Source organism: Myodes glareolus, chromosome 3 (genome assembly GCF_982192425.1).
Source record: "Myodes glareolus chromosome 3, mMyoGla1.1, whole genome shotgun sequence".
In the NCBI taxonomy this organism is placed as follows: domain Eukaryota; kingdom Metazoa; phylum Chordata; class Mammalia; order Rodentia; family Cricetidae; genus Myodes; species Myodes glareolus.
Window position 1 is genome coordinate 8427149 of NC_142028.1, and position 24909 is coordinate 8452057.

The window sequence follows — 24909 nt, forward strand, 5'->3', positions numbered from 1 at the left end:
AAGCGGAGAAATTTCTTCTCTCAGAATTATCGCTCACACCGTTTGCAGCCCCAGAGACATCAGGCCCTTAAAAGGGAGGAGATGTTATATTCTTGACAGCTTTTTCTCTTCCACTGAGTGAGACAATAAAAATAAACACGGAGCTGTCGGCATGGCCCGTGCCTATAATGCCATTTGCATGTGATTTCCTCTGCTCCTCTAGATAATTGAATTTATTCAGGCAATTTATTTTTTAAATGTGCGGTCTCTGTGAATGGAAACATCTTAACTAAAGACAACCCTTTTATTTCTTCTTAATGAAATATATACATGTATGTGTACACGTCTGTGAGAACTAAGGGACTGAGGAGAAAATAATGGGAAAGTCAAAAACGTACTGTAAAAATATTAATTAAGGAGATAAAGTCTGACTTTTCCAACCCAGTATCCTGCCTTTACATTTACCCTGCCGACTCTCCAGGTCCCGAGGTGCTCTATGGGAGCTTTCCCAGCATATCTCCCTGTTGGATGCTGTTAAATATAACGAACAGATTGCAAAGGACTTTTGTAAGAGGGCTGGGTGTGTGGATTGTCTCAGTATTGCCCTGGTGAGCAGGGCAGTGCTGCTGGTCTCAATCCTGAGACTCGGGCTTCACACAAACACACCTCAATGAAAATGGCCAAACTGTGCTCTTTCGTCAAGCAGTGAGGCTCCCAGATCAAGCATATGTCCTCTTGGTGTAGCAAGTGGGGGAACACATGTCTTCAACTTGGGCTGGCATTTTTGCAGGTTCTTCTGTATCACACTGGGTCACTTTGGGATACATCAGAAGCATCAGGGGCCATTCAGAGTCAAATAGAATTGTAAGTGTGTGTGTTGGGGGGCCGTGGGGATGAATACCTGTCTCAAGTTCATAATCACTTATTGTCTCTCTACACACCAAAGATTTAACTGTTTTGTGTATGCGTTTACCAATGATGTAATGTAGCAGTGGGGATAAAAAGATACCTACCCGACCACCTCTCATTACACCTGTGGGTCCAACACCAACGCTCACAGCAGTAGGGTGCCCGCAAATGCAGGAGAGTGTGAATGAGCATCCAGTGTCTGTGTGGCCAGACAGATGGCCAGAGGGCTGCAGTGGCCACACTTGGAAGAGCTGTGTGTCGGGGACTGGGAAGGATAAGGAACTTGCAATTTGGACTTCTGCGTTTTAATATTGCTGTCTTTTTATCTGTTTCATTCTGTTTATCTGGAGTGACTGAAGTATTTTACTCATAATGTGTTAAAAATCCTTCTTATTTTTCCTTTACTTTCTTGGCTTTGCTAATCCATAGGTTCTCATCCTTTCCTATATACTTTTATTCTTTGCAAATAAAACCACATACATAAAACACACACATACATGCACAAACAATACATTTGGTAAATTAAGAGTATTTCCTTTCTATATACCTTTCAACATTCAAAGTCTGATTTATAATACTGATAAACATCCCTAAACTTACATGGCAAATCCAAATTCTGGGAGCAGAAATTTTCACCCACTCACAACTCTCTCTCTTTTGGCTTCCTTGAAGAGGAATTGGCCATCAGTTCCCAGCCCTGGGAATACAGCCTGAGGGCTTGTGAGTGGAAAGGGGTTCCCTGCTCTTCACTGGTAAAAAAAACTGGCTCCTGCACCCCCATTTCACAACCCTTGTCTCTTCACCTCCAGCCTGTCCATCCAGAAGGAACACTTCCTGGATGGTATGTGGAGGGAAGATGGTGGAATGGGAGTGAACAGAGGGGTGTGAACAGAACTAGTGCAAGCATGTGTAGCTGGAAAGAACTCAGCGTTGGTTGTAACTTCTTTGCCCTAGGAACTAGATAGTTCCAGGTGACGGGTAAAATAAGTGGCCCTTTCCGACACTCAGAGCTACAGTCTAGTCGGAAGCCTCTCTGGTCACTCTCTGGTAATGGGGGGCAGTTTTTCATACAACGGAGACTGTTACTTCCCATTATCCCCTCATGACTCTCCCCTCCACAGCTGCCTGATCTTCCTAAGCAACTTCTTCCAGAAGATCGCTTCCAGAAGACCTCTATCCCCTGCCAGGTCCTGCTGAACTCTCTTGCTCATCCCTCAGGATGCTTCATGAAATGGCCATTGCATTGCAGGCAGACTGTTTCCTATTGGCCCTCTCCTCCTTCGTGATAATGGACGAACGCCGTGAGGTCTCCCAGATGATGCCTCTGAGACAGCCCTATGTGTTTCCTTGTTTATCTCTTCCCAGCCTAGACCAGAAGACCTCTCTATTTATTTCTCATAAAACCAAAGGGCTCTGTGCATAAAAAACTTAATAAATTCATAATTAACTTAATTTGTATTTATTGAACACTAATAGCAAGATACACGGTGACTAATCTAAGATGTTCCCATTCTCACAGGATAAAGAGAATATTAAATAAGCAATCTCAGAGTAGCATACCTGGGGCTGTAACACAGCTTGCCATATCTCTCTTCAAATCTCAGCATTCTCTCTTCTTAAAACTTTGCTTTTCCCCCCTCTAGGTTGCTGTTGTACAAATGAGCACTTAACAGTTGTTACAGTTGCGAATTGCTTCATGTCGATTTCAATGCCTCTCTAATCATTAGTTGTGGAAAGAAAACACCAGACTTCTTTCCTTATACCTTTGGCACACGTCACAGTGCCAGAGTCAGCCGAGGAAGGCAAGGTAGCTGAAGGATAGCCAACGTGGGCTTTCGCGTTGGATCTTGGGTTTAATTTTCTGCTTTTCCATTTTCTTCCATCACTTTTAAAGTAATAACTTCTAGAAACCGTAATTTCCTCACACGTGAAGTAGGAATCACATATTCATCATGGAATTTCTTCGTGAGTTATAAAATGTTATAGTCCACAAAATTGTTCAGAACAGCCATCATGAACTCCGGAAGGGGAAGTCACGTTGACTGAAGTATTAGTAAGTATGTAAAGAGTTTGAGTGTTTGTTGAGGAAAATATCTTAACAGCTTAGAAGATTCTGCGCCCCCACCAAAAAAATAAATAAATAAACCCAACAAACTCTAAGCCTACAAGGCTAAATTAAATAAGACTATCTTGCTTACGGAAACACTGTGAAGACCGTTTTGCTCCTAGAAACCTAATGCTTTGCTAAGTGAGTGCTTTTGCTGGAAGGTGACTGTTCCTTCTCCAGGGTGGCAGATGTGCCTGCTCAAATGGACACAGGACATTGTGCTTATGGGGCAAATGCATAATTTATTTACTTGGGCAATTGTGTGGAAGTATATGAGCTGTGTATTGTCTCTATATTATGTGTAAACTCTGAACTGTAAAGCTTTGAGCTTTATTTCTCTCTAATGCATGGATGCTCATGTTCAAGCCTCCTTGCAAAGCCATATACTCCCTCTGCTTGGCGCCGTCCATTGTCTTAGGAAAAGAGGCCGTCATCACTTTCTAATGGGAAGCTAGGGTGCCTTTGATGGTGTGAGAATAAACAGACTTTAGGCTCCGGAGTTGGCCTCATCTGCTGAGGTCAACAGCGCTTTAACCAGCTCTGGTCATGTTGCAGGCAGGAATGGAGAGTTGGGGGCTTCTGCTCTTGTTCACATTACTCTTGGGCTTTCTACTAATAGTATAGAGGAGCCTTGGGATTAGTGTGGAAGAGTTCCTGAAACACTGATGAAGAAAGAGGAACTGTGATGTGCCTGCCTCAGAGAAGGAAAGGAAAATGTCAGAAAATAAAAACACAGCATACCAACTAATTGGCCTTGTGGACTGGTGAGAAATAATGCATTCTTCCTGAGGTTTCCCTCAGAATTCAACTTCCAGAAGCTTTATTTTGTCTTGAGTGGTAACTAAACATTCCTCTTTTGATCCCTTTCCTGATTTATTAGTTCGTAGGAAACCCTGAAATGGAAGATCAGGTGAGTGGTAGAGGCCGAAGTGCTGAGGTGTGGTGTGGCAGCGTGTAGGCTCCTCCCCGGCAGAGCGTGGGGTACCTTCCGCATGGAGCCCCTGGGAAACAAACATTTCATTTGAGAGTCTTACTAATACAGCCACGGTGCCCTAAGACTGAGGATCCTCCTGCATGAAACAAGCAAAGAGCACAGAATTGGCCTCAGTTAACAATGGCAATAGAACCGTTTGGGGTTCTGTTCTCTCTATGTGGATCCTCTTATTATCCTACTTTGCCCAATGAGTCAGAATTCCAACAAATTTCAGAGGGTTTAGGACTCACCAGGGTCTCTCACACATAGGCAATTACTGTTTACCACAGAAGAGCCCCCAGATCCCAGTGTTTTTGTTAAATGAACAAAAGTGGTTATCAGAAATATAGTAGTGTCGGTGGGTGAAGGTAGATGCTGCTGAAGACCCGAGGTCAACCGGAGCTCATGTGGCAGACGGACAGAACTGGTTCCTCAGACTGTCATCTGACCTCCACACTCACCTTGGTACTTGCCTCCTTCCCGGACACAGAGCATCCCCCACATATACATATTTTCATTAATGTTAAATTCTGAACATCAGTTGCATATATATCTATGTGTATACATATGAATTATCTCTTATCCCATTGTGGAAAATGTTTTAGTTTTTTCTTCTTGTTGTTTCAAAAAAAAATGCTAAAAACACCAACAATAAAAATGTCAGGGAAGCAGAACTCATTCTGACTTAAGTTTTCAGACCATTGTAACAGGTGAAGCAAGAAGTTGGAGAGGAGGCTGAAGGGGAGGCAGGAGGGGAGACGGGAAGGGGAAGCTGTCTTCTCAGTCTCTTCTGTCTCTCTATGGAACTTCAACAATGGGGTGTGGCAACCCATATTCAGAGTTTGTCTTCCAATGCAACCCCCACCTCTCTCTCTCTCTCTCTCTCTCTCTCTCTCTCTCTCATACACACACGCACACATGGATACATGCTCATAGACACACATCACACACATAAACATACACACACAGGCAGACACACATACATAGACACACAAACACAGACACATATACACACAGACACATGCAGACATACACACACAGATGCATACACAGACCATACACAGACACACACATAGACACACAGAAACACATATACACAGACACACACACACGGTATGCTTCTCCAGTCACCTAGGTGATCCTAAGTCCAGTAACGGCAGCAATAAATGTCAGCATTACAGACCAGGAAACTGACCGGAGATTCCAGTGTGTGTTGCCCAGTGATTTATTAGCAAAGGAGTCTGGGTGTTTGGAGGGGTTGCTAAGTGGTCAGAGCACTGGCTGCTCTTGCAGAGCTCCTGGGTTCAGTTCCCAGCACCCACATGGGAGCTCACACCCATATGGAAGTCCAGTTCCTGGCATTCCACTCCGTCCTGTGTTGTCCATAGGCATGACATTGTATGTGGTATACAGGCATGCATGGAGGCAAATCCTCATATGCATAAAATAAAATATTTTTAAATGTGGGCCTGAATTACATTTGAACAGTAACCCCAGTCCAGTCTATGTAACCAGGGAATTAAACTGTTTTGATGTTGCAATAGTTCACTGCATGGACAAGGACCCACAGATATTTTACTTAGCATTAAACATTGTTTCAGTTATAATCAAAGCTAGCAAATGCCCAGCTGACTGGCATTATTCAGTTAGTGTCTGTTCTACCTGGAATAAAAATAAGTAGTGTCCCCATCTTCATTATACCCGTGTAACTACACATGTGAGCACACAGACCAAAACTATGACAATTCCTCAGCCTCATTTTCAGATTCACAGATGCATATGGTCTACCACAGCTGTAGTAGGACTGCTCTAGAACCTTCTTATGGATGTGGGGCGTGTGGTAAGCATTCAGTCTCTAACTGTCATAAACAAGAGCTTCTTTGTCAGGGTAAATGTTCAATGGAAATACAGGAGTATGTGTAGTGTATGTCTCTCTAGTGTAGAGAAAGCTTGTGGTTAGCCCCGGAGTCCTGGAGTCAGGGTCTTAGAGTTCTCGGGGTGTGTCCAAGAGATGTGTGATCTTGAGACCAGAGGACAAATCTTCAGCAGGGAGATGATGAGGCTGTCAGGACACAGAACTTTTTTTTTCCAGGTTCTATTAGTTAATGTATTAGCAATTTTCTAAATGCTACTTTTACTTACTAAGAGGCTTGCAGGGCACATGAGAACAATACAGTTTCACACCCAGATGTAGCATCTCTGGGCTCCCAGCAAATGTGATTATGAAGGAGTATATTGGAAGAAGATGCACTAGACACCTTTTCTGCAGCATCTGTATAGAAAACCAGATGTTTTCCCAACTGCCTTTCCCAGTATGGCCTCTCTTCTTGATCCCCGAAATAGTCATTCTTTATAAACAACCTCTTGTTACACATATTTATTCATTGTATGTGGGCAATGTGATGGCTGTGTAGTCAGAGGGCAACCGTGGGCATCCTCTCTTTCCACTGTGTGGCTCCTGGGAACTGAACTTAGGTCCTTAGGTTTGATGGCAAGATCCTTTACCCAGCTGAGCTATCTTCCTGGTCACGAAAGTTTATTCTTAAACCCCTTTCATTCCCAGGGATTTAGCTATTCTGTAAAGATGATAGTGTTATCATATATACCATTGTTTAATCTTCACATTATAAATATTAATACATTAAGGACAAGGTTGTCACATTTCTAAAGGCAGCCTATTATCAAAATGCATTGTTGGCAAAAACAAATCAGTCTCAGACTCTATACTGTTGCTGTGAAATCAGTCTCAGATTCTCTATTCTGTTACTGTGAAATTCGTAGAACGCAGGCCAGGGAGAAGTCTCCGGGGTAAGGAAAGGGCTCCAGGGGAAGAGCACTTGCCGTCGCTGTTTGGGGACTGTCCTGTATGTGCAATGTAAGGAACTTGTTTTTGTGACACGGGAACTTTCCCTGTCAGCCTGAAGCCCTGTCCCTGCTATAAATTAGATGTCCATAGTGCATGTTGACTGCGGTAAAGAAGTTTTCTAGGTTTATTCAGTGTGTATATATTCACCACTTTGCTTGTTATTGTTAAATACCTGACAAGAGGCAGCCATAGAGAGGAGGGTTTCTTTATATGTCACAGGTCAGGGGACTATAGTTTGTCACGGTGGTGGGAGCAGGAGGCAGTTGATGTAATTGCATTCCAAGGCGGGAATCAGGGAGAGCGAGCAATGCTGGGGCTTAGCTGTCTTTCTCTGTTCTCATTCAGGCCGAACCTCCACTCCATTAACAGCACTTTCCACGTTCAAAGTGAGTCTTCCCTGTCCAGTGGCTTTGTGGCTTAGTTAAGCCCTCACAGACACACCCAGAAGTGTGTTACTATGGTGATTCTAAATCCCGTCTAGCTGACAGTGAAGATTAGCCACTGCAGAACATCACAGGACTTGGAATAGAGAGTTTTCTGAGGATCGTGTAGCAAAGTCTGTGTGTGAGATTCAGCATTTCTTCCATCTTTAGATTCATGTATAGATGCTAGATAGATCGATAGATGATAGAAGATAGATATATAATAGTTGATATACAGAGAGATAATAAATACATAGATAATAAAGCAGGCATATCTCTCTATAGCTATTCACATATATGATTATCTATCTATAATTATTGATATGCATTGATATCTATATCTATACACATATATGTATTTTTATATATATACACACATGTATATACATACACACACACAGGGAAAGAGAGAGAGAGAGAGAGAGACAGAGAGACAGAGAGAGAGACAGAGAGGGGAAGTATCTAACTCTTTATGGTCCTGAGTGACCTAAACTCCTTATGCAGACAGGGCTACTCTGTAACTCATAGAAATCTAGCTGAAATTAAAGGTATGCACCATCATACTCATTCCTTTTGTTTACATATACATATATATGCACATATACATATATATTACAGTAATTGATTATCTAGCTTTACCATCATCTTCTATCCACACGATGGGCTCCCTGAGACAATGCATTAGATAAGAACTTTCCGCCCAGCAATCCGTTGTTAATGGGAGTTTGTGGGAGATTTCAGGAGTAGCTTCATATCTGGAATAATCGACCAATGGGAAGTCGACTCTCTAAGGTGGTGGTGAAAGGGTTGTGAGTCCAGAAGTGTGCGCATGCACACATAGGGATTGTGCTCAGGAGAGAAGCATGAGCAGTCTCCCGGGAGTTTGTACCCTCAGAGAAAGCAAGCACAGCATAATGTTTATGAAAAGAATAAGAGTGAAAAAGTTAGCCAAAGAAAGTGCCCTCGGGATTTAAAGGAAGGCCCATGTGAGGATCACTACTGCCCCTGATGCTGTCCGTTTGACAGGGTAGATGATAAGGGGTGACGATACAAGGCAAGCCGAGGAGCTGTCGTGGGAGTGATCCCGCTCTTTAAATGACATTTAAGGATAAATGCACAAAGTAGGCATTAAGATGGTTTTCAAAATTCTGTTTTTGTATTTGTTGGTGAGTTTACGGCCTGCTCATTGCTAGCTTAGCCGTGTTCTGTATTTGCATTTGCTGGTGAGTTTATGGGCCTGCTCCTTGCTAGCCTGGCCATGCCCAGGGAGCACCTCTTCATCTCTCCATCACCCCCGACGCTGCTGCTGTTGTGACCCCACAGCTGATAGACTGGTTTTGATGAACCTTGAACCCATCATCATCCAGGCCTCTGTTGCTTCTTTCGTGTTTAACGTTTTAGTTTGCAGAAACAAGAGGGACAGCTGGGATTCGTGGGTAGCTTTGAAAATACAACTATTATTCTTACTCTAATCCACTAGTTAGGGAAAAAATCAAGCTGAGTTCATATCTTTGTTTAAGTGTTAAAGGTTCTTTTCAATTTCATTTGCTGGAAGGATGGGCAAGACTTCCAAGTCTGGACTGTTTTGATTAATTTGGAAGCATTTTTCTTGTACAGAAGGTGAACATATTAGAAGAAAATTCTCATTTTCATAATTACTAGGAAGAAGACGGTCTACCTTGATCCCATATGATAGACAAGCAATTATTTTATTTTTATTTTTCAGAAAAATAAGCATGTTATTACTAAGGTCAGATGCAAGGGTTCTGAAGCCCACTAGGTTTTCTCATTATTCAATGTTCCTATGACCTCAGTAATTTTCCCCTATCTGAATTTCTTTGTTTCTCTATTAGCTGGAAATCATAATTAGTTCTACCATAAAAATTAAATTTAGGGTTAGAAGACTCTTTAAAATGCTCAAAATAAGCTATCCAATTATTACTATAGTTTAATAAATGAGATATGACTATGATGTTGGTTTACTGCCATGTTTGAATTTCATTTCCACACATAGAACCAAAACTTAAGTAAGCTAATGCATCTTGTAAGACCAAAGCTAAGGACAAAGTGCTGTTTGGATGTGGTTGAATTTTATTAATGCAATTCTTTTCTCAAATGAAATAACACTTTCTCATTATCTGAATTAACATTTAAATATCGGACACAGTATTTTCCTCCAAGTATTTATAGTGAAATGCTGTCTCTAGAAAGAGTGAAAGGTGTTTTTGCCAGGGTGCTTCAGTGAGGGGCCTGTGCTGAGCGTGCCATTCTTACTCTCTTGTTTGCAAAGTGACAGGGAGATAAAGTCAGAGAAATCTGCTGGAGGACAGCAAAGGGAGGGACCTCCAAATGCACTCAGAGATTTGCTCACTCAGATGCCAACCTCGCAATTGGGTGCTTTTGTCTGCAAGGTCCTGAAACTTAGCCTCAGATTTTAGGAGTAGATTAGACTCATTTGTCTCTCTTGGCCCTTTTGTGCTTCTCAAAGCGGAGTACCTGGGTTTCATCTGCCATCAGAATGACAAGAAACATGTAGCCATGTTTTACGTAGGACAAAAACAATCTCAGGAAGAAACTGGGGCTAAGGTGTTCTTGACTGGAGGCTCAGCCGGCTCTCCCCAGCAAGATATTCATCATGCAAATGAACAGTAGCGTCCCAGACTGAAACAGCTGTCAGCCACCCATTAGAGGGATTAGCAGTGCAAAATGTCACCTGACAGGTGAAGTGGCAATAAGGTAGAGTCCCGTGAGAAGAAGCAGCAACAATGTTTAGTGCATTTCCTCTACGTTCGTCCTGCCATGGCACCCTTTTCAACCTTTAGAACCCTTGTGATACAGATTATATGGTTCAAAACATCACCTTCCGGTATATAAGGTGTGGGAATGCAAGGTGTATAAGACGGGAGACTTTGTTTGTGAGTCATTTCTGAGCTTTTATACCCGGTGGCATACAAGTGTGGGAGCCGTCCTCTCTCAGGATGACCGGCCACACACAGGCACGCGGCCCTCAGTCAGCTGCGGGGTTCTTTCTCCAGCTCTCCAGGCTTCAGTGTGAGGACCAGGTACACAGAGGTGTGCTTGGGGTGAAGCCTCAGTTGAGGTGCGCTTACTGTGGCCGTGGAGGAAAATGAAGTAAGAAATCTTTGGTGAGCAAAGATATAAACGCTCCCTGCTGTGTCCTGTGTTGTAGATGCTGTGTACCGTGGGCTGTTCATGAGAAACATTCTTATTAGTGTACTGAACGAAGCAAGCAGTGCTCCGACTCCGGGGAGCCTATGTGTGCTGTTTCTGTGTGTGCTTATATTTATGTAGAGTTTTAAATAAATAACTCCAAAGTGGGCATGCATTTTCCCTCCAAGGGCTTGTAGTTACTGTATAATGTAGGTTGTATCCTAAACCGAATAACATTAGAAACTAAATTGTATGTATACAATATTCACTGGAAGTATCAGAGGCATGTTCTGTGATGGGGAGAAAGGAAGTTCCTTGAGATTAAGCTATTTGGAATTTTGGATTGAAGTTTAAAAGACTTTGCTAGCTTACTTCACTATTCCTCCCCATCTTCCTTGCCCTCCTTTGTTTCCTCCGCATGCCTTAGTCTATCCAGCAGACGTATTTCTCCTACACCTGATGTCCCTGTACCCACTAACATCTGTTAGTTCAAATCATATTAGCATACAATGACTATGTTGATCATTATTTCCAAGGCTTGAGATGACAAGATTTTAGCCAAGTAATTTACTGTACTTAAGCTAGCCAATATTAGCCCTAATTTGAAAAGAATGAGATTTGAGTGTCTTTGTTGTGCTTCCGATGTCAGATATGAACTCTCATACAGACAATGAAGGCATCTACAGACCTAGTGTGCGATATAGGTCCCATCGCCTCACCCTTGATCATGTGTTAAAGGAGACCTTCTGTACCACTGCACCACACAAAGGAGACACGTAATCAGAGTGAAATTTGCAGGGCTCTGATGACACAATTTTGCTCATAATAGTGCTCTGCTCTGTGGGAACTTAAAAAACCATGGACATAAGCGATGGCCCCCGGGAAAACCCTGAAGTAGGAAAACTGTTTATCATGCGGCTTCATGCTTTTTAAAAATGCCTGAAATATCTTTGACACAAAATATACCTTACACGTTACAAATGTCACAAATTTGAGATTGAAATTTGGGAGAGAAGAGATAAGAGAAGACAGAAGTACAAGGTTTTCGAACAAAGAATAGAGTCCCTCATGGGCAGATAATTACAAAGAAGCAAAACTTCAGGGAACTGGTTAACAGGGTGAAGCGTAGGGGAGGGCCAGACAGAAGGCTTCAAGCTGGGAATGACGTGAGGAAGGCTCCGGCAGACGCAGAGACAATCTCACAGTGTTCCTGCCCGGTGTCCAGCTTTCCGGGCTTTTGTAAAAGACTGAGAAGGGCACCAAGGGAAAGCCTGTGCCGTTTAGGGGGCAATGAAGAGGAGTCAGCTGAGGATGAAGAGAGCGTACAGGTATATATGACTTGTTCAAACATTCCAGTGTCACCAGGAAGTTGAATACAGTTGACAGCTCTGTCTAATAGCCGTACTAACCGCTGAGACCATCAGGCAAGAGCCAGGACGGTAGACCTACACTGTTATCCAGTTTAAGAACGTGCTGCTTCTCTTTGTGGCAAGGGGCCCCCTAGTTTGTTCTTGCCTGTAAAGCAATCAGTGACCCATTCTGGAGCCGGCTTGCAAACTGAAGGCAAGTGCTTTTGAAACATTCTTTTGCTCTTTGCTCTTCCAGAGTGACAGGTCACAATTTTACATGGAATAAGCCACATAGCTCTTTCTCCCCCAAGAAACCTTACCGAATCTTAAAGTACCCACCCTCTCTCCGCTTTCTCTTCTAGGAAGTCGATGGCAATAAAGTTATGTCTTCATTAGCCCCTTACAACTCATCTACCTCACCTCAGAAGGCAGAAGAAGGTGGGCGACAGAGTGGCGAGTCCGTGTCTGGCACAGCCTTGGGGACTCCGGAGCGGCGCAAGGGCAGCTTGGCGGATGTGGTGGACACCTTAAAGCAGAGGAAGATGGAAGAGCTGATCAAGAATGAGCCAGAAGGTAAAGGTTGGGAGAGGAAACTGGGCTGTGCTCTTCCTGGTTTAAGGAGTTTATTTAGTTCCTAGTTCTGATGTTTGGTTTAGATTCTTAAATTGGACAAAATAGAAACCTATGGCTATGAAAATTGTTCCTTCCTTCCTTCCTTTCTTCCTTTCCTCTTTCTCTACCTCCCTTCTTCTCTCCTCTCTCTCTCTCTCTCTCTCTCTCTCTCTCTCTCTCTCTCTCTCTCTTTCTGTCCCTCTCTCCTCTCTTTCTCTCTCTTTCTTTTTCTTCTCAGAGGTACTAAGATGCTTGTAAATTATGAATTCATGTTGCGGCGTGAGCCTTATTTTATGCATGAGTAAGTTATCCTTAAGTGAAACTTAAAGGTTCAAGAATAGAATGTCACAGCCTTCCAGAAGACCCGCCTACTTGTCACGTATCTGCAGCCTGCACCGTGCATCTCTAGTAAAATTTTCCCCCTCAAGAACCGTTTTAGAATTGTGTTACATTTGTAACCTTTAAACATCACTATATCTTATCCCACCTTGATTTTAGGGCCACCCTTTATCTAGTCCATAAAAAGGTGATTATAGTTATTTAGAAGGGCCCTACTCAGCCTCCCATTTTGGGGCTTTTTGAATTCTTTCTGTTTGGGTTCTAGATCTAAGACTCTTTCATAGTTACTGATAGCAGGCTAAACTTGATATGCCTACGTGCAAGGGTTTATCTTAAGAATAAAGAAAATCAAGAAAAAAAACACTTGCTAACCTGCTGAAGGTTATATCCAGATGGTAACTTGTTCCAATTTGACCCTGGCAAAGTCTGGGGCCCAGAAACCACTCAGCTCACAAGAGTGGCTCTCTTCCTTAGCTACAAGTTCCAAGTGAGCAAACCAAGAGGCACAGTGGAGAAAAGATGTACTTGGAATGTAAATCATGTCTGATGTACAGTAAGATAGCCAACACGTGTTCAGGTCCCTGGGAGCACCGTGGCTGAGTACATGGGAAGATGTTGCTTGACTTTATAAGGAACTGCCTAAGTGGTGTCTGCAGAGTGTCCACAAAATTCTCCTTCCTGCCACCACTAAAGGGAGGTTCCTGTCTGTTCACACCCCTCCAGGTCTTTGGTTTTGTTCTAGTTGGAGATGTTGTTCATTCAAATAGCTGTGCTACGATCTCGGGTTGGTTTTTTTTTTTTTGTTTTTTGTTTTTTTGCAGTTCTCCAACAGCCATCACCGTTCAGATCTCTTCATATATTTATTTTCTATCTCTGTGTCTCTGGGGAAGTGTTTTTTTAAGCACTTGTATGTTTATTGAGTCATTTTGATACAGATAATTTTCAAGAGATCTTTATATATTTTGTATTCCAGTTTTGAATCAGAAATGTATTGACAAACCTCTCCTCTGAGTCTATGGTTAGTGTTTTCATTCTCAGTATTTTCTTTTGCAGAAAAAAATAATTTTAGTGGCTTCCGAGTTGTCATTTTGTTCGTGAATTTTACTTCTAGCTTGTGTAAGTGATCACAAAGAGCCTAAGACTTTTTCTTACACTATATCCTACACCTTTATAATTTTGCATTATATACTAAAGATCTGGGAACCCTTCTGAGTTAATCTTTTATATATTAGCTTCTATGTTTGACTCCTTTAACTTTTGTATAATCAGAGTGTCTAGTTGGTCAGCACCATTTAATGAAAGGTGGTCCGTGTCTGCTGAATGCCTTTGCCCCTTTCAAAAGTGGTTGACTGAACTGTTGTGTGTTTATTTCTGTCCTCTGTGTTCGAATCCATCAAATAATTAGATTTTCCTTTCCATAATACTACTCTGTCTTAATGACCATAGTTTGCATAACAAGAAGTCTTGCTTTGGGTAGTGTCGGTCTTCCGGTTTTCATTCTTTTCTTGGGGATTTTATGGCTTAGTCTGAGTCTGTTTTCGTTCTCCACAAACTCTGAAACCAGTTTTCATATATACTGAGAATGAATTGTGCCTCTAAATTTCAGTATGAAAAAGCCATATCTTAAAAACATTGGCTGTTCTCATCCAAAATCTCTCTCAGTTATTAGGATCTCAGGTCTTATAGTTTCCAGATACATACCTTAGATATATTTTACTAAATTTATGCTCATGTATTATTTTTATATAAAAAGAAAAATAACCAATAATTGTGCTATGATGGATTTAAAATTTCAACGGCTAGCTGATGGTGTATAGAAAGTTCATGTGCTGTCCTTGGGACCTGTGGTCTCAGATCTAGTTCTAACAGATTTTGTTAACTCTGTGAGACTGTCCACATGGACAAAAATTTCATTCGCAAACTGACAGCTCCATTTATTTCATCCTCCAACAAAACTTTTATTAATTTTCTTTCTTTTTACATGTTAGGCCTTGTAGTAAGATATCAATTAAGAGTAAGAAGAGGTGATTGCTGAGTTCTTGATTCTAAGAGCCAGGCTTCCTGACCCAGCAGGAAGCAGGATGTTTGCCGTAGGATTTCACAGGTGATGCCATCAGGATCTACTTTTCTCTTTTCCATGGTTTCCCTAAGAGTTTTAAATTTTACCTGTTAATATAACATACACACAGTCATTGATCTTTAAATTTCCAGGAGATTGTCAAACATTGAACCATCCTAGCAAACTTTCCATAAATCTCCCTGGGCCACATTTAGGTCTGTTGATCCCTTTTGAGATTCGACTTGCTCAGACTGTGTGAGAATGTTTGTCTTTAGGCCATGGCATCCATTAGTTGATAATTTGTTTTTCTGCGTGCACTTCAGAGAAGGAGCTGGACAATGTTTACCTTATGCGCTAATTTAAAATCACAGTTTTTGATATATTCTGAATGTAAGGATAAGGGCTAAGGAGTCCCGGTTGTTCTGTGCATCCTATTCCGCAGAAGTTTGAAGGGGCATCTTAAGATGATATTATTAAAGCGAGTTTTGTGTATGACATCGTCATTCCTCCACTGTATTGGGTTGACTTACAGTACATACATGAACTCTTAACTTTGCAGTAGAGGACAGGCCTAAACCCAATGCATAAATCTCTGTGTGAAAGATAGCAGCAGAAGGTACCCAAAAGTACTTGACAAAAGATGCAGGGGACTACTGAGCACTGAAGGAACTGCTGAATTACCAAGAGCAGCTACTTGGTCAGAAGCGCAAAGATGGATGTTCACACAGGAGGGGTCGGCACAAGGAAGCAGCATTACTGCGTATGAAGTTTAAAAGACTGTCCTTGCTGTGTCTCCATCAGTAATTTACTTTAGTGTGTTCTTTCCTCTTAAAAAACTTTAATGCTCAAAAGAAGTAATGAGTTGACAAATAAAATTGTGAGAATTTAAATTGAGTAAGGCAAGAATTGAAAAGTCCAAGTCTGGGCTAGAAAGTTGGCTCAGTCGGTAAGAGCACTTGCTATGCAGATGTGGGAACCTACCATCTGGGTGTCACTACTGCCACTCGTCAGGTGTGGCCACATATATGCCTGAAACCCCAGTGCAGTAAGGGGCAGACAAAGAAGATCCCTGGGGCCTGGTGGCCACCAGGCTAACTTCTGTCTCATGGGAATTAGGACAGAGAGTGAAAGATTGAAGTGTCCTCTTTTGACCTCTGTGCATGCATAGGCAAGCAAACCTGTGTGTTTGTGTATACACCATACTCACACATGTACCACACTCACATACACACCTATACATACTGAAACATACAAACATACACATACATAGACTCCTTCTTCTGCCCTCTTGAGTTTCAGAAACAACGTCTGTATGACAGAGCATGGAGAAGCCTGTACAACTACATATACAAGATTTCTTGAACCTGCTTTGAATCTCCAGAACCGTAGACATACTCTTGCTGATTGTTTGCCCTTATAACAATGATTACACATTTTTAAATACTTCCTTTGCTATTTTGAGACATGGTCTCATAGTGTGGTCTATGTTTGCCAAGGCTCAGTATACAGCCTAGGCTAGGCTCAGACTCATGATGTTCCTTCTGTCTCAGTGTCTTGAGTGCTAGAATTGCAGACATGAGCCTCCATGACTCTTTCGAGAATGCACATTCCATCTCAAAAACAATCGACAGACTTATCGAGAAGTAATATATATCCGAGAAAGCCATCCTCTTATTCAAGAAGAAATGATATGACTTTCAAAGAGAAAAGTATAAGGAATTATATCTTAGGAGATTGTAGGTCTCCTGGCAATTTGACACTCTGTTGGCCATCGAGACATCACTGATCAGAGGGTACTGGACATGCCTGACCCCTCATACATGTCCTTTCACCCACGCACAAGGGACCACTATGATGGGTAGAGTGCACACACATGAGCGGAGGTTCTCATGTTACCTAGCATCAGAAAGATAAAACTAATTCAGTCGGAAGGGAAGAACATAGGATGTGTTGGCTGGAAAACAACAAGCCCTTGTCATGGTTCCATGGGGGTGGGGGAAGCACTGGAAAAGACTGGGGAGCAGACAGGGAATGGCGCTAAGGGCACGAGTAGAGGCTTTATCTGCTCCAGATATTTGCCCATTGTTTCTCAGAGGCCGTTAAAATGAGCAGCAGGTTGTGATGAAAATTTCATTAAGCCCAGTGAAATCATTATGAGAGGCCATGTTCACATCTTGGCTTTCTCTCATGGGGTGGGGGTGGGGGAACAGATTTCATCAGAAAGACCACATTATCTTCAGCCTCCCCCTGCCAAGAGCAAGCCAACAGGGACGGGGACCTGAGGAGGGGAGGCCCAGGAGGTGAGACTGTCAGCCTGGGTGCAGAGGGGACTGTGGGTGGAAGAAGCAACATCTCTCGTCTGCTCTAGTCTGGGCTTCTCCCAAGTGATGGATTCAAACATTTTCAAATGAATTTGAGGAAAAAACCATAACATTAAACTGGGGTTGTGTTTTCTCTCTTTCAGAATTTTGGGCTCTCATTATGAAAAATATTTTCATAATGCATATTTTAAATGTCCATTCTTTTCAATTTGTCTATTTATTTATTTGTTTGTTTGTTATGTGTGTGTATGTGTATGCATGTGCATGCACACATGAACAGGTCTGAGCATGACCGTATTGAGATCTGAAGACAGCTTGCAGAAGTGAGCTTTCTTCTTCAACCATGCAGACTCCAGGGATTGAACTCAGGTCATCAGACTTGGAGGAATGTGCCTTTACCCACTGAGCCATCTTGTCAGTTACTTTGTCCTTTCTTCCTTTACCAGATATGTACAGCTAAATTCATAGGAAACCCATGTGTTATCTATCAGCCTTTCAACTGCAGTATTACCTAAGTCTGTAGGATCAGCTAGCCTTTCTTCGGCTTGGCAACTGAGGATTGGCATAGCATGTGAGACAGTGACAGGTGACACATGGTTCCTTGTCATGATACTGAGTTCATGATCTGTTGGGGAAAGCCATAAAATTATATATATATATATATATATATATATATATATTAGATTATGTAATATATATCATATAATCTAATATATGACAGGTGTCTTATCACATTGATTTAAAATGTCAGAATTCATTGAAAATGTTTGTCTGATCTTCATACCTGGGCTCTGTGTATAGACAGCTCTATCAGAGTCAGGAAGGACCATACACATACACATGATCTCAGTCACTAGGTTCATTTGCTCTCATTTTCAGATGAGAATTCTGATGATTAAAGATGTCCTAGTATCATTTTTGAAACTAGCGTTCCCCTTGGTCTAGAGCCCACAGCCTCACACACAGCTTGCTCCTTTTGCACAGTGGTTTATTTACTCCTACACTTTAGCACACATGACTCTATATTCCTGTGGTTTCTCACTAAAATAAACGTTACTCAAGTGCTCAGGCTTCCAGAAGTGTTTAAGGACATATTTACCACATTGTAGACTGTTTGAGCATAAATTGCCGTTAGAAAAGAAGAAGAAAAATGAAAAAGATTTTGAAATTTTAATAAACATCATTGTAGAAGAAAATGTCTGGGAACTAAATAATTATCAATAATAGAACTGCGGATCTTTAGCTCTCCATGACAGCATTTGCCTGGGTCTCACAGGAAGTAGAGTTAGAGTTGGGCCTGATTCTCACAGGAAGTTGGTATTAAGGTTGGGCCTGAGCCTCACAGGAAGTGGGAGTTAGAGATAAGCCTGGTTCTCACAGGAAGTTGGTATTAGTGTTGGGTCCAGGTCTCACAGGAAGTGGGATTTAAAGTTACGCTAACTTTAAGTTTACACTTGTTCCAGTATAACACTGAATCATTGGCCGTTTATTAATTTTACTCCAATATTATGCTCACTAGAGCTGTGGTAATCATGCTAAATTTTCAAAATGTTTGGTGAAAACCATGCGTAATCTCCTTCAGCGCTGTTCCCCTGTTGCTGACACAGTGAAAGAGTAGAGAAATTTCCCAAAACATCTGGCCTCCTATTAGTGCGCTTTCCTCACGTGTTCCTCACAGAGCTCTGTGTGTTAGAGTGCAGAGGGTTCAGCTGCTAAGGACATGCTACATGTGACCACCTGAGTTCTCTCCCTGGGACCCAAATGCTGGGAAAAGAGAACCAAGTTGTCCTTTGCCCTCCAATACACGCCATGGTCTCACTGCCTCTCCACATGCACACTAAATCAATAAACAAAAAGGAAAATTTAAAACACCCAAGTTAGCAATTGCCTTACTTAAAACAATTTAGCAAATTGACCCTGCTATTATTGTATGGAGGACCCAGAATTCAAATAGATGGACTGCCCCCATTTTGGCCCCACAGATGCTGCCCCCTACACTGTCCCCTGACCCTGCTCCCTGCTGTCCCTCCCACACTGTCCCCCCTGCTCTTACCGCACCTTCATCAGAAATTTGTTAGTAACTTTCGGTGCCTTCTTTCTTTATGGTGCCGTGTGATCATTCACGCTATTGGAATAATTCCTCATTTCCAACACAAAGCACAGGACACGTGGTTGGCCCCTGTGAGTCCTACCTGTGGGTGGCAGCCTATTGATTGATGGGTTTTTGATGCCTTTTATCTCATTGTATGAAATCCTGATTTTTTTCATTTGTCTTTTTTTTTATGTATTTTTGTGTTCTTTCTTCCTCCACATCTGACCCAGATACATTCCCTCTTCATGTTAGGTTCTTCAACTCTTCTGTCTTCTCTTTTTCTTAAATGCATTTCCCATCATTATGAGGTCTTTGAGATCATTCCCTTTAGTTCTTTCTATGACTCAGAGACACAGAACACAGCACTAAGACATTTATGCTATGTTTGTCTCACTAATGATGTGAGTAATATTATTGGTGGCATTAGGTAATATGTTGACAAGTCATAGATCATAACTCTGCCTTATTGCTGGCTCTAAAGTGAGAAGCAAATCATAATGATACATGAACATTGTTTCCAGGATTTAAAGAGATAATGTGTTTCTTCATTTATCCCTTGGTTTTGTTTCTGTGCTACTTGGATTGGAAGTGGGGGCTCATGTGGGCAACCTGAGTCCTCTGTCCCTAACGTACTACAGCATCCCTTGGGACTTCGCACACTTCCCATTCCTTCCTTCTCTTCCTGGGGCGCTGCCTGCTTCTCCCTGGGTCAGCAAAGCTTCCAAACCCATGAGAGACTTTATCAAACGTAACACATATAAGCAAAAGGGCAGAAAGTCGTGTGTATTTACCCATTTTCTAGGGATAATATGTTCTATTAAGCCTCTTGGTGAAGTCATTATGCAGACAGGGTAACTAGACTGGATATTTGGAACTCAGATCAGTCTTTTATAACTGAACCATGGGATACATACGTGTGTGTGCGTGTGTGCGTGTGTGTGTGTGTTGTCTAGTTTCTGAACCATTTAGGGGGACACTTTACAAACATTTAGCAACATCCTACAATGCAATTTTATCTACATTTCCCTCTTGAATCTTGCAGCTTGCTGTATGCGTGAACGTTTAATCTCAACTAAGATTTACCCGAAACAGCATCTGCATTGTGACTTCCCAGGGAAATGCAACATCTACTTGGGTTCTTTTACTAAGATCACTGTTAACGCTTCTGCCCTTCGCTGCACCACCAACTATGCTGTTCCCATCAGGTGACCGCAGGGAGCTGCTGAGGTAATGGCAGCCAGGGTGCTTTGTAAATTGTAGTCTGCTTGGAAAAGGCCCAGCTCTCGTTACTCTCACGTCTCGGCTCATCAAGGACTTTCACTCCTTGGGTACTGGCAACACACTTTGCAGTGTTCTTTTTCCGGAATCCCTTGGTTGGGGGTGGGGGAATCTAGAATCAGTAATACCAAAAACAAATGAGAAGCTAGCTAACCCATAATCAGGTCATAGCTTTCATATTTATTTATATATTCGCCCAAATAAATATGTGGTTAGTCTGTTTCTTATGTGAAGAAAGACTTCACAGTGAGAAAGATAGTTTCTCCACATTAATAATGGGGGAAGTCATGAATTCTGAACTGTGTGAAATTAGGAGGGCAGTGTAATATTTTATTTGTGGGTTTCTTGTATTCCCACTGTGCACTTAAAGTAAATATTAAGACCTAGAGATTCATAGTTGCCTAAAATTTTACCATTCTCTCGGATTCACTTGTTCCATCTTTTGTTATTTTTTTCTTTGCATTCTCTCTGTGTGCAGGAGCATGCCCAAGTGTGTGTGGGCATGTGTATTCCACTCTCAGGGATGCCCTATGCCTGGTTTACTTAGTGTTTGTATCTCTCCATGTTCTTGCTCCTTAGCCTGTGGCTCCCATGTCTCCAGAACTGTCTTGCCTTTATGAACATGCTCATCGTGTGTGAGAAGCTGTGAGTTATGACAGTTCTGTTTGTGGCACTGAGGCACACCACTGAAAGGTTTCCCCTGAACTCCCCAGGAGATCTTTGCTCCTGCTCTGTAAGGCTGTAAAGTCTGAGCATCTTCTCCAAGTCCTACCACGCTTCTTGGTGGAAAGCAGCTCTGTGCTCTTCTGCATAGGTTTGATAGATAATTCTCCTCCTGTGAGAGCCACTGAAATGAGGCACTGAGCTTGGAAAAGTTCAGTTCATGAACAGACCTCCCCACATCTGCAGGCTCTTCCCCTGAGCTACCCCGAGAATCACCCACCGACCACCAGGGTGGAGGAGGCAAGTTTTCACCCAGCAGCATAGATCTGTGGCCGAGTCAACAACAAGATTCACCACTAGTTAGATTGGATTAAACATTACGTTATCTCTGTTTTTGTTTCTTTGTTTGTTTTAATGAACCAGAACTAGTGTACAGGCAGTCATAACACTGGCCTCTTTAAAAACTAGGACATGTCTGTGAATCTTGCTCTCTGGTGTATCTTTTATATATTTGTGTCTGTCATGAACCCAATCTACTGTACCTGATGGCACCTTCTACAGGACTTGTAGAGTTTTCCAGAAAAAAGATTGTGTCAGTGTAAGCCTCCCTTTAGTTCTCATTGTGAATATCTTGGTGTTTATAAGCATATATCCTCAATTAGACGAGAAGCCTCTTCTTCCCTGTTCCTCGTGAGTTTAGAGTTGCTGAAGTAGGCGTTGCGGGTCGTCCACTTTTGTCAGCGGCATGCTCCAGTAGCAAAGCAGTCCTTCTGAAAAGACAGCCCCAAGCGCGTGGTATTCGGCCCCATCAACATGGCCAGAGGCATTGCATGTGCAACATTTGAGTGTGCAGAGTAATTAACTGTATCTCTTCTTTACACCCATGCGTCTGCTATGGAGTGTCCCTTTAGAAATTAAATCAAGCCTCGCTGTTTTACCTGAGACGTCAAGACAGAGACTCAGAATTGCCCTTAGCCCAGCAGCTTTCTAGATGTGACCATCCTTGGAAGACAATAAAGATTTTCACCTTCCAATCAAAGAGTGCCCCAGCATCCCTCTCCCTGTGCAGAGAACCGGCGCTCTGAAACTCACTCTTGTTCTGAGCTCTGCATTTGATGAGGTGGAGAGAGGAAGCGAGCAAGCCCATCAGGGGAAAGCCTGAAGGTGCTTTAATTGGCAGAGGTTTGTGGTGCACTTGTCCCTTTGACAAAGTACATCCTGAAGAGGCTTTGCCAGTGCTGCTCCCATGAAGGACAAACAAGGGGACTTTGCAATGTGTCTCTTTAAAGTTTTGTTCCTCACACTCCCGTTACTGTCAGGGGCTATGCCTCACGCACTGTGGCTCTGTGTTCAACTGTGCCGTCTGTCACTCGGAAATGTCCCTCTTCTTGTTGGGCAAGCTAGACTCTAACCCAGGGGCGCCCCTTCTCAAAGGCACCCCGACATGGAAATCAACACTCATAAAATGGTGATAAAGGAAAGAGCTTGTTTTTCAAAGGTTAAGACGAGATGATGCCCTCGCACGCTGTAGTCTGTTCTTCTGAGGACTGTTTGAATGTCTGCAGATGGCCGTGTTTGAAGTATTGATGGGAAGCTTGTTCACAGCCCCATCTTTGCAATCACTACCCATCGTGGTGGCTCAGCCTGGATTGTTTAAATTCATTAAGTGTTGTCAAAAATTTATTTATAATTTCCCAAAAGACCTTCAAGTTTGGCTCGTGGAGGTTTGGGGATTGTTCGTGGGATTCCTCTGTATGTGGTAGGCCTTGACCTACAAACAGGGCTGTGGCCGCAGAAAACCACTTGAGCTTCTATCCTTATGGCCAAGTAGAACTTGCTTTTTGACTACTGAAATGTAGCTACTTTTAGGAGTGTCCTTAATCTCCTGTACATGGTCAGGGTAGCATTGTGCTTTAAATTGGATATCTGTGTCTTAATATAAAAAGATAAGGATATTCATTATAAAATATTGATTCCTATTTAGAAACATATGTGTGAACTGAGGGGCAGCATAAGCCAGACCCAACAATTTTTTATTCAGATCGTTGCAATTTTTTAAAGATAAATGGGATACTTCTTTCCCCCATCCCCACTGAATCTGTGAGTTCCAGACTGTCATAGTCAAAGAACAGAGCTCCCCGAAGGAGGCCTGCTGACCCGGCTACATATTTATAATCACAAGGGGACACGGCAGCCCTTCCTGATGATCCCATATCATGGCTTTTGGGGATATCATTTATTCAGGAGCAAAGAGCTAGCCACCTGTTTCTGAGGCCTCTCTTCCCTCACAAGAAAAGTCTCATCCCCAGCTGAATAGGGACACGCTAATCTGGGCAGCCTACGTCTTTCCGACGCTGACTGCAGCCTGGCTGAGGAGTTGGTATGTTTGCGTGCCCATGTGTGTTTTTCCCTCCCTTACCCCCGAGGCACTTGTCACAACCATGCATATTAAAATTAATCAGACCTCCCAGGCCTGTGTGACTGTGTGTTTAACACGGACAAGTGGATATCAAGCGTTTGCCCTAATTAAATAGGCCTGCTTAGCTTTGTTCTAGTGGATGCTCGGTCTTTTTTTTCTAATAGGCCTCTCTCATGAAGAAGGCACGGACAGCACTGGAGGCTCCACTCAGAGCTGCCTCTGCCACCTGCTCCCAGAGTCCTGAGACCACAAGGACTCCCCCAAGCACCTTGCACGCTGCCCTTGATGTTAAGGGGAAATATGGCCAGCAACATTAGGGAGCAGAGAGGCTGGGGCCAAAGAGAACGAGCATATGACCTAGACACTTTGCTTTGATTAAGATGGCCCATCTCGGTGCTGTTGCAGTTGGAGACCAGCTTGTGCCCTGGACTCCTGAGTTTGTACTACAAACTTTGGACGTCAAAGGGAAAGGCTTGTTGAAATATGGGATGTCTTGAATTTGAAAAGCAGCTCTTGTTCCCTGAACCTTTTCACTTGATTCCTTTTCCAAGTCAAAGGGATTCCTCTTGATGGAATAGTGGCATCGGTGTCAGTGCAGGCGGGCTTGTGTCCACCCTGACTGTTCCGAGACTATACTAGCTTCATTTGTGTTAGAAGTATGAGGTGTTCAGAAACAAACTCTGACGTAGTGTTAGGCTGGGAACACTGAGAACAGCCCAGACACAGGACAAAGCTATTTCCTTCTTTGTGGCTTTGGTGTCAGTAATGAGGGAAAATGGGTCATAATGATGTCCCAGCTGGTACATTTTAGTCCCAATTTATGTATATTATCGGAGACATTTTATACTTTAGATAATACATGCAGAAAATCCTAAAACATTTCAATTTGATATTAATTATGTGCATATATATGAAACAAAGCATGCAGTTGGCATCTGAAAACAATGTAATAAACAACTCCATACTGAACAGTTTTGGAATATCGTAAATTTCCAGATAACTACTAATCATTCGCTAAAAGATTATTCTGGGATATAATTCATTTCTTCCTTAGCAAACACAAAGGGGTCACATTATTAAAAATGAAGAAACACCTCAATTACTGCTTTCCTACCCCCCTGCTCCCTCCCATGAGTTGGGGCATGTCAGGACCCATGTAGCTGTAAACCCATATCCTATCTTACATGTGGGCATGTGACTAGTGTGTGGGGGCCTGGCTCGTGGTGTTGAGCAGCCGACAACCATCTGGTACCTGACAGCCTTCCTCCTCGCCTCTCCCCTCCTCACTGGGGCTGCTGTGGTTATTTATCAACACAAGGCAGACTCCGCTGTGTGGGTGTGCGCAAAATA

General features: G+C 42.6%; 1 protein-coding gene across 6 annotated transcripts in view; it reads left to right on the forward strand.

Moving 5' to 3' along the window:
- Nucleotides 1–24909, forward strand: part of Sox5 (SRY-box transcription factor 5) — a 982978-nt gene that overhangs the window by 681685 nt on the left and 276384 nt on the right. For all 6 annotated transcript variants that reach the window (XM_048432629.3, XM_048432630.3, XM_048432628.3 and 3 more), the window contains one exon: nucleotides 12139–12349. In XM_048432629.3, the coding sequence (XP_048288586.1) occupies nucleotides 12139–12349 (211 nt within the window). The remainder of the gene's footprint in view (nucleotides 1–12138; nucleotides 12350–24909) is intronic.